The sequence below is a fragment of the Colossoma macropomum genome, unplaced genomic scaffold (genome assembly GCF_904425465.1).
Source record: "Colossoma macropomum unplaced genomic scaffold, Colossoma_macropomum, whole genome shotgun sequence".
NCBI classification, from domain to species: Eukaryota; Metazoa; Chordata; class Actinopteri; order Characiformes; family Serrasalmidae; genus Colossoma; species Colossoma macropomum.
Window position 1 is genome coordinate 15921528 of NW_023494786.1, and position 10294 is coordinate 15931821.

The 10294-nt window shown below is 37.6% G+C and overlaps 1 protein-coding gene across 2 annotated transcripts; it reads right to left on the minus strand.

The window, feature by feature from the left end:
- Positions 1-1691: 1691 nt before the first annotated feature.
- serpinf2b (serpin peptidase inhibitor, clade F (alpha-2 antiplasmin, pigment epithelium derived factor), member 2b) lies at positions 1692-10290 on the minus strand. 2 transcript variants are annotated; one of them, XM_036562106.1, is made up of 10 exons: positions 10140-10290; positions 9448-9559; positions 8871-8942; positions 8698-8778; positions 8367-8613; positions 7634-7777; positions 5518-5706; positions 3727-3869; positions 3320-3524; positions 1692-2331 (listed from the first exon to the last, which is right to left on the minus strand). In XM_036562106.1, the coding sequence occupies exons 3-10, from the start codon at positions 8925-8927 to the stop codon at positions 1985-1987; spliced, it is 1413 nt and encodes a 470-aa protein (XP_036417999.1). In that variant the 5' UTR covers positions 8928-8942; positions 9448-9559; positions 10140-10290; the 3' UTR covers positions 1692-1984. The 2 variants fall into 2 exon arrangements, with proteins under 2 accessions (XP_036417999.1, XP_036417991.1); XM_036562098.1 differs by lacking the exon at positions 9448-9559 and having other exon boundaries at positions 10140-10288.
- Between the last annotated feature and the right edge of the window lie 4 nt (positions 10291-10294).

Below are 10294 nucleotides of genomic sequence, written 5' to 3' on the forward strand. Positions count from 1 at the left end.
AAATATTAAAAGTGGTCGTCCCGCCGGTGCGGACAGGCAAGCATGTTATTGTCCACTTTTCCCTCCTACCCTGAAATGTTAACATGTTCCTTATTTATTTACAGATTCATTCATGTCCACAATAACTCCATCATACGGATGACCACTTTTATTTTGTAGTATTTAAAAAAGTCGGAGGATAGTACTGTGAAGCTTCCTGTTGTACAGCCACATATCATTATTATTTAATTAACTAATATCATTACTTATTTATTCGTGTTTATTTGGTTATTTGCTTAGCGTTTTTAAGCTTACATCTCACGTTTCCTTAAATAAATAAATAAATACAACGAGATCATTAATTAAGGTTTCTGCCCACATCATTTTGAAGATTTTTTTTTGTTTGTTTATTCATTGATTCGTTGATTTTATTTATTTATTTATTTTATTTTATTTTTTTTGTATGAAGACACGCATCTCTCTTTACACGGTCTACATGTTTTCCTTAATTTAATATATAAATGCTAAAAAGGGAGATGCATTAAATGAAGGGTTTTTGTTCAAAGTTTGTATCCTCTGTGTATCTCATTGGAATTTTTTCTCTCATTATGGCAAGTGTAACTCTGATGTGTAAAGCTGAACTGCATTCCATTTCTTGACCTACAGTTGAAATACAAAAGTTTGCACACCCTGGTCAAATGAAATATTAAAATAATAATATTCTGAGTGAAAGTAAGTACACATCCTCTACAGAAAACACACTTTTTAATGCACAATTGGTCTACTGTTTCTCTTGCTGAATTTAACATATTTGGGGAAAGAAAATAAAACATAAAATGTGGCAGAAGTGATAGCACATTTTATTTTTTATTGTTTTCCAATATGTTAAACTCAGCAAATGAACAGAAATGCATCAAAATCTGCAGAGAAATGCCATATTTAAGTTTCTTCCCTGTAGAGAATGTGTTAACTTATTTTTAGTTAGAAACATGTAATTTGACTGGGGGTATTCAGACTTTTGCATATGCCAGTATATAGTGTCATAAAGTTATCTATTCAATATATAGTTTGCAAGTTTGCTAGTTTCTGCAGGTAGTCTCATGAACTTTTAACAGAGGTCATCATAACAGATTTCAGAACTGATCTGTCAAAATTACGAGAGATCCTTCTTATCAGTATGTGATCAGCAATATAACCCGTCATATAGCTGTGTTATACCACATCAGCCAGTGAATGACCAATAAGGTTATATGTGCATGAATTAAATTCTAATCAGCCCTGTAACTGTAAATAGCAGCACTGTTTTTTTTACATGAACAGTGTTGCGCTTTTTAGCAATGTCATTTAGACTTAAACTGGTTTGAAGCAAGCTATTAGCTCAGTGTTCCTAATAGAGGTGAGTAGAGTTGCTTGACCATAACTCAAGGAAATGTATTCTTACAGTGGTGACAAAACAACCCCAAATGGAGTTAAAAAAGGCATCAGGTCAAAAGATTACCTAAATACTGAGTTCCCTGTAGAATTGCTATGTAATGTCTTAGTACATCTAGCATTTATTAGCAAAGGACCTTCTTTTTGGGAGGCACACAATTGCACCAAAAATAGGAAACAATTACATCAAGTTTTCATTAGGCTATAAACTATTCAACTGCCAAATCGTGTGCCGTATTAGCCCTGCAACTTTGAAAGAAATACATTAAGAACACACTTAGGTCTTTTAAATACACTTTTAATCATTCACTATCATGCTTTGAAAACAGCACTGACACGTAGTATTCAAAGTCGATTGCTGCCAATGTGAGCTTGATCTTAAGCTGAACAGTAATTTGTCCAGACAGTGAAAAGAATCATTTCAAAATTTCACTACATATTTGACCCATGTCCATTAAAAACGTTTTACACAATAGAATTGCTGTGCCTGGATTTATTGCAGGTCTTCATTTGCCTCTGTGTGGCAGCCCTGTGCAGCTCAACATCAGTTGTAGTCTCCCTCTGCTGAAAACGCTCATTTGGGTGGAAGGGCAAAAGACGGTACATCATCCTTGTCAGAAACGAACCCTGTCTTATCTGAATCGCTTGGGTTAGATATCATGGCAGATCCACTAGGGTTAGGGTTGGAAATAACCCCCAGAAAAAGTGGTGTTTGAGAGGAATCATCCATGAGGGCCAAGAAAAAAGGCTGGTTAACTGTAAAGGAGGGGTTGGAGCGGGAGATCACTACACTGGTTGTAGCAGCAGCTTCTGCACCCTCTTCATTTATCTCCATGCTGGACTTGTGCTGCACACTGGAGACCAGCAGGGGGCCGTCTGAGATACCAGCCAGGTTGGGACTTGTAAACAGCTCCCCTAGACCTACACAGAAGGAGAATCCAATAGTCATTACAGAGGAATTACACTGATTATTTCTGCATAAGTTCTGCATATTTCAAATGTTGAGGCGTAAACAAAGTCTTCATGTAAAATGGTTCATCGTAAAGAAACATATAGACTTTCTTTACATGGTGGTGACAGGAACCAGGGATTGCAATGTCTAAAATGCAAAAATAGGCATTTTATTTACTATTCAAAACAGTCAATGAACCTACACGTGTCTTCTGAGTTTTTGTATATAATGTTGATAGTGGTAAAACAGTGGTTAATGTGAAAAAAATAATTTGTGGACTGTTTTGCCTTCCAAAGCTCTACATGTACCTTGGCACCATAAATGCATTTAAAAATATGTTTCAGGCCAAACATTTATTTCAAAACTATTGTAAAACAATGTCTCAGGCATCAGATAGCCTAGTCTATTCATAACTATTTCATGTAATAGCTTTCTGTGATGTAGCTTTCAGAGGCATTAAATGCTTCAGATGTCTGGTACCAATCACCATCACTGTGAATTCTGACTTGGTAAATTTCTCTATAACAGATAATTACACATCAGCTCACTCTGAATGACTTTATTTACACCTAACTATTTAATTACATGGAAAAATTGGTGGAATTCCCCTCTAATAGATTGAGTGGTAATTACATTTATACAATTTTCCCTTTGCCATGAATGTAGTCAATCAGCCGAGACATGTTTGGTGTCTTCAGTCTCTGCACTGAGGCTATGAGGCTGATGCAACAGAAGTCTATATCACCTAGAGAGACTGTAGACTTCCATTACTTTTTAGCCACAGTAGCCTCATAGTTCCAGTGCAAAACTAAAGAAGCAAACTTCAGACACTGGGAATTTACACAGGGAAAATTGTGCAAATTTGATTTCCCATTAATTATCACATTGCTCTCAAATGAGACAGGAAAGGCAGTATTTATTGTTTAGGTTTGAACTAAATCCAGCGTGCTTTCTTACCCATGCTCCTTAGGGCCTCATCAAGTTCCTGAGAGAAATCTAATTTAAACTTGGGGAGTTTGACCTGCATGTTTCTCTCTCGTGGGAAGCGGCTATAAAGGTTTGAGATATTGAGATTGGCCGCAATCGCTGTCACATTGACATTCCCAGTAATAGGCATTACAATTACCAGGCTCATATTCCCTTTGAACGGAAAATGTGCAACCTGTGGAACAATAATAAGAAAAAGTCAAGAGACAAAATAAATCAAGTGGTCCTTTGTGATTCTATCAGGGGAAAACATAGGAAAAAAGAAATTTCCAGTACAAAAAAAAAAACCTAGGTGTTTCTGTTTACTCACATTTTACCATCAAAGTGTTTATGTAACCAAAATATAAACAAAAATTAGAAAAGAACATGAAATGTACCTGAGCATCAAGTTCATTGTGAGTGAAAACGCTGAGTGGGTATTTTGGGCCGAGCATCATGTCAACATTGACCATCAGGTTTTCATCAATGTAGAAGGGTTCAGTCGCAGTAAAGCGAGGGTCAAAGCGTGTGAGCCATTCCCCTGAAGGAAAGGAAAAGGAATACAAAATCATTCTAAGACATAAGACGCATACTTGTTAAGAGGGTCTGTTCCCCCAAAAAGGATTAAGCTTAGCCTTTGACTACGTTTTTTTGTCAATAGAGATTATCCCTAAATGCTAGCTTTCACAATACTGCTTCTCAGTGGAGTCCAGTGTCTTTATTTTATGTCCTAGCTGTGATTTTTGAAATGGGGATTAGTGCTGCTTTAACACATAAAAAACATATATATTTATATCTCTGCCAATATCCCTTGGTATATATGAACAAAGGAAGTGAAAATAGTTCATGAAAATGATCAGCAGGTTAATCCATGTCATTAAGAGTAAAATGTTACAACATCTTCTCATTTGTACGTTTGTATGCAAAAGTTTGAACACTGTTGGTCAAGTTACATATTTTGTATATTTTCTAAGTGAAAACAAGTGAGCACATCAGCTACATCATTAACAAAGTTAAATATGGTATTTTTCTGCAAATGCCAGTGTACAATATATATTTATTTCAGTTGAAAATTCCAGGAAACAAAATAAAACAAAATACAGAATATGCCATAACTTCACAGGTCACATTTTATGATTTATTTTGTTTCCAGTATGTTAAATTCAGCAAATAAGCAGTAACTGTGCATTAAAATATGCAGAAGTGTGTTCTCTGTAGAGGATGTGTGCTTGTTTTTGAAAACCAACAAAGCATGTACTTTGACCTGGGGTGTTAAAACAGTTGCTTTCGACTGATGACTATTTTTTTCATCGAGTATAACTCAGAAGCAGCACTCAAGACAAACTCTCCATTTCTTATCTGTCAACACAGGAGGTCAACAGATTTTTAGCCTTTAGGTAATCTACACACTTTGAATGGCAACCTACTTATTGCAGCAAGTAAAAAAGATCTATGCTTTTATATATTTTTGCCCCCCTATATATTGTGCCTCATGCACAGCTGAAAAGTGAAAGACTGTTATGCAACCAACCTTAAGTTGGTTGCATCTTAAGGTCAACAAGCTTAAATAAATCTACAAGACACTGACAGGAATATTGGAGGTCTTGCTGGAAGAAAACCTCAACTCCTATTAAACTACTGTAATGTAAGCACAGAGTTTGCTAAACATCATTAGTATTTTGATTGGATCCAAATTCTCTGGTCAAATAAGACCAAAATAAATATTTTTGACTATTTACATGTGGTTGTCAATTAATGAAGTAGCATGCTGTTTTTCTTATTTAGATACATGGCATTACAAACTCTATCAAAGTCCATGATATTTAGAGCAAAATGTGATTACATCAGCATTGGGTCTTACAGCAGCGTAATGAGCCAAAGAGTATTTCCAGATTAACACAGAAGTAGCTCACAGATCACAATATCAAGCTGAGGATATTGACACAAAGTCTAAAATTTGAGGATACAAGTAAATATGACACGGAGCCAATAACTATCCATGGCAATGATGAGTTCTCGCTCATTTTTTCCCTTTACCCTGACGCAGTGTCAACGGGCAGCTTCTGGTCAGGGTAACACAAATTCTGGTATGAGCTTGAGGCAAGGGCATTCCATAGGATACAATTATCTACTGTTCATAGGAATAAGGTGGTATTTCCTCTTACAAAAGAGCTGCTGTAGTGCATTACCTTTATAGTGCACAGCATTGATAAGCATCATGACAAGGTTAGGAGGAAGACTGGTCAGGAAGTCTGTGACATAACCATTTGTGGATTTCTCTACCCACTCGTTGACCTCCTCGAGCTCCGTCAAGATCGCAGGCTCTGAATCATATATCTTCAGAGACTCTTGAATAAACTCCTGTTTTGGCTGAAATCCTTGGGAAGAAAATGATCACAGATCATATGTTACACTCAGCGAATGTCCATGGCACAATACATATCGCTGCTGTCGGAAGAAAATCTCTTATCTCCTTTTTTTTCGTTTTTCATTTTGGCATAATTGTAAAATGCTTGTTCCTCTTTACATTGTGTGTAAATTTTATGTAGAATGGACAAAAATAAATGACCCAAAATGACTTGGAAAAAATTCTGGTTCTATTGACTTACATTAAAAATAATGTAGGTTTTTTCCTTCTCCTGTAAAGTTGTCATTTTGGAGATACAAGGTTTTCTTCCGACAACAGCGATATACACCAGGCAAAATGATATCTCATGCAACTACACACACACACACACACACACACATTTTCAAAGCCGCCTATCCTTCTGGGTTGCGGGGTCTCATGCAACTAAATACAATAAAATGGAATCAAATAAAACTAATTGAACAACTGGCAAGTGAAAACAGTTCTGATCTGGTCACTATATCTACTATTTCTCATAGTAAGATTGTTGTAAGAATACTATACTACTGGCAGACAGAGGGTGCAGATCATTTTGCTTATCAAGAAATAATGCCTTAAACAAGCTAATAACTAATTTTACTAGATATAATGACTTAAAAACTATGCTTACAAGAAACTCACAATGAGAAATATTACACCTATCATATGACCAAGAGTATGTGGGAACCTGATTATCACATCTGTATGAGCTTATTGGATTCCAAAACCATGGGCATTAATATGGAGTCGGCCTGCACTTTGCATCTATAACAGCCCCCATTCTTTTGAGAAGGCTTTCCACAAGATTTTGAAAATGTGTCTGTCAGCATTTCTGCCCATTGATTCAAAAAAGCATTGTCAGGCACTAATATTGGACGAGAAGGCCTGGCTCACAATCGCATTACAATTCATCTCAAGGGTGTTGAGGTCAGAGCTGTGTGTAGCCCACTGGAGTTCCTCACAACAAATTGTTCCCACAACAAATTTGTCAAACCATGTCTTCACAAAGCTTGCTTTGTGCACAGGGGGACAGTCATGCTGGAACATGAAAGGGCTTTCCCCAAAGTGTTGCCACAAATTTGGAAGCATTTAATTGTCTACAATGTATGCTATAGCATTAACATTTCCATTCACTGGAACTAAGGGACCTAACCCAAACCCTGAAAAACAGCCCCAGACCATTATCCCTCCCCCACCAAACTTTGCTGTGTGCACTATACAGTCTGGTAGGTAGCATTCACCTGGCAACCTCCAAACTCAGATTAGTCCATCAGACTGCCAGATAGTGAAGTGTGATTCATGACTCTAGAGAACACGTTTCTACTGCTCCAGAGTCCAGGGGCAGCATGCTTTACACCTCTCCAGCATTGCGCATAGTGATCTTCGGCCTGTGTGCAGCGGCTTCGACATGGAAACCCATTTCATGAAGCTGCTGACACACAGTTCCTGTGCTGATGTTGCTTACAAGCAATTTTTTTACATGATATTCAATTTAGCATTCAGCGGCCCTCTCTGTGAGTTTGCGTAGTCTACCACTCCAGGACTGAGCTGTTATTGGTCCTACATGCTTCTATTTCACAATCACTGAAGCAGGTCTAGCAGGGCAGAAATTTCACAAACTGACTTGTGGGAAAGGTGGCATCCTATGACAGTGCCATGCTTAAAGCCACTGAGCTCTTCAGTATGATCCATTCTACAGCCTGTGTTGTCTATTGAGATTGCAGGGCTGTGTATTTGATTTTTCACACATTTACAATGAGTGTGGCTGAAACACCTGAACACAATAATTAGGAGGGGTGTCCACATACATTTGACAATATAGTGTGTATAGACTAGATTCAAAATGATTTCACTTTCCAAGATATATTTTTTGCAGTACATGTCTAATGTTATGTGTGATTGCCTTTTTCCTCACTCACCAGGGCCAAGGTAGATGCGGCTGGCAATTTGCAGGGCGTTTCTGCGGACGCGGTGGAGGAGGCTTTTCACTGCTTTGTGGTAGCACGGCACCGCATCAGCATGCAGGTGCTGAAAGAGGAGCTCCTCTGTTTCATTCCTTGCCCCTGATATTCAGATACAACAATCTTTATTTCCTTCATTATTATGATAATATTATCTTTCTTCACACTCTCAGGAAAAAAGGTACTGAACTGTCACTGGGGTGGTACCCTCAAGGGTAAGGCTTCAGTTACTTTAGTTAGGGAACATAATTGTACCATAATGTACTGAAGATGTGTTTTTTGAGTTCTATTGACTCCACACACTCTGTCTTGTCTTCAGCCTTTTTAATGTATTGTTCTGTTTTAAAGCATTAGGTTATGAAAAGGTAGAAATATGTATTTTTCCTCTGGGAAAATTTTATTTGAGGTACACAAATCACCCTTAAAATCACTGTTGTACCTTTGAGGGTACATTTACATTGTTTGTACCTTGATGAATGTAAAATGTACCGTGAAGCACAGACTACTATAGCACTTTTGCAAGGATATTTGATTTTGCATTAAGTTACTCAATATAGTGTTAAGAACAGATGAACACAAGCAGGTGAACACAAGCACCACCCCTGCTATCAGTTGCTCAGAAAACCTTCTCTCCACTGAGCTACATGCAACAAAGTATCATCCTATAAAGTGTCACGTGCCAGGGACGTACCCAGAGCCAGCTGAGAGAGAGCTAAGGACACACTGAGGGGCGAGATAATGACGTTAGGTTGTTCTGAGTTTGCCTTCAGGTTCTCCAACAGCTGCAGACCAAACTTCATAATACCACTGCCTATGGCCTGCCTAATCTCTGGGGAACTCAAATGCTTTCCACAGAGCCCATCCAGTTCTTCCTCTGATGAGTTCTCGCCATTCTCAGCGGTAGGGCTAGAGGTCGCTCCGTGAGAAATGTCTAAATCCTGTAAGAAATACAAAGAGTGAAGTATCAAGAATCAGTTTGCGGGCCTTTGGAGATTATATCAGTGAAAAAGGTGAGTTCCTACTGATTTTGGTTTGCTGGGTATCAAAGGTGTGAGGGGAATCACAGGGGCCTCTCCATCCTCTGTGACTGCTACATCTTCCTGCTGAAAAGTGCAAGACCACACATTTAGCTTCAACATAGAAAATGGGTTAGATAAGTAAGGTGGGAAGAGCAATAATAGACTAGTAGCTTTACCATCCAGCCTTGTTTGCAACAACAGAGGAAGAGGAGTGCAAATAATCTTAAATCCATGTCCTTCAAGCCAATCTACAGTTAAAAAAACAGTTGTTATTCACCAATTTCCAGAATAAGGGTAAATGCTACATCATTGTTGTCCAAAAATATGTCAGTATCTCTAAAATAGTAATTTTAAAAAAAGAAGGCAAAACGTTCTTAACTTCGAATCAATGAAATCAATGTAAAGAGATTTCATTCTATGTAATTTTGGAGCATTTTCATTGGTCCGTTCATTGTGAAATTTTCACGAAATATAAAGGGCAACTGCTCTGGTCAAATGAGGTAGAAAAATGATAAAAAAAAGCACTATATGCTACAGCTGGGTACAAAGCGTTGAAAAAATAGCAATTGCCAAAGGGCCTAACACCAATTTCCTTTGACATGTAATTGTAACAGTACATGTCAGCTTCCCCCTTGCTTAGTATTTTTTTCACAGATTGAAGTCCCTCTTTTAAAGATAACATGAAATGATGAAAGCACAGTGCAGAACACTGCCATACAAGATGAAAAGAAGAGCGTAAGAAGGACCTTTTACCTTAGAGCAGTTATTTTGACAAATTCAGGTGATGTTAGCTCTAAAGATTTGAGGATAATTGTTGCTGTAGTCTCTCTCTTATCTTGCAACTCCTTGATCCAGCTAGAAGTATCTAAAGAGTACGTAACAGATTCCTAAATGAATAATCCAGTGCTCATTGCAGTACATTGTTCCGGAAAACTTCCATTGTCTTCCATTGTCTATGTGTCACATTATGTTAGGAAGGTTGTTTGTTAAGGCTAAATGATCAATAAAGGGTCAAAAAGGCTGAAGTCTTGTAACTATTGATCAATTTCAGTGGAAGAAGAGAACACAAATCTGAGTTACAAATAAAAAGTAGGCCAAACTAAATGACAAATACAAATTATGTTTATCAGTGCAAGTATAGAAATATTAACAGCATAGTTCGTTTTACTTCTCTCCACACAATGCAGCATGAACTATGTTACTCTCAGCAACCTGGACTTTTGACCACCTTTATACTTATTAGTAGACACTAAACCTTCTTATTTATTAAGCTTCTTGATCAAGTTGCGCATAAATGTTTAACGAACTAAACAGACCCAACCTATTTTATCAAGCCTTTTATATAACACATAATCTAGCCAAACTATTAGAAGTTGTGGATCATAATAGTTTGGACAGATGTACAAAAGATTATGTGAAAATGGACAAAAAATAAAGGAACCTACCTTAAATTTTTTTGAGATGACCCTGCTATTCAGTCCCAAATTGAGAGAAAGACACAGCAAATGGGCAATAGGAAAAGCGTCCTCTGTTAAAGTTTGGCAGCCGCTGAGCAGGCGGTTACAGTTCAACTTTCATTGATCTGCACTGCATATAACTC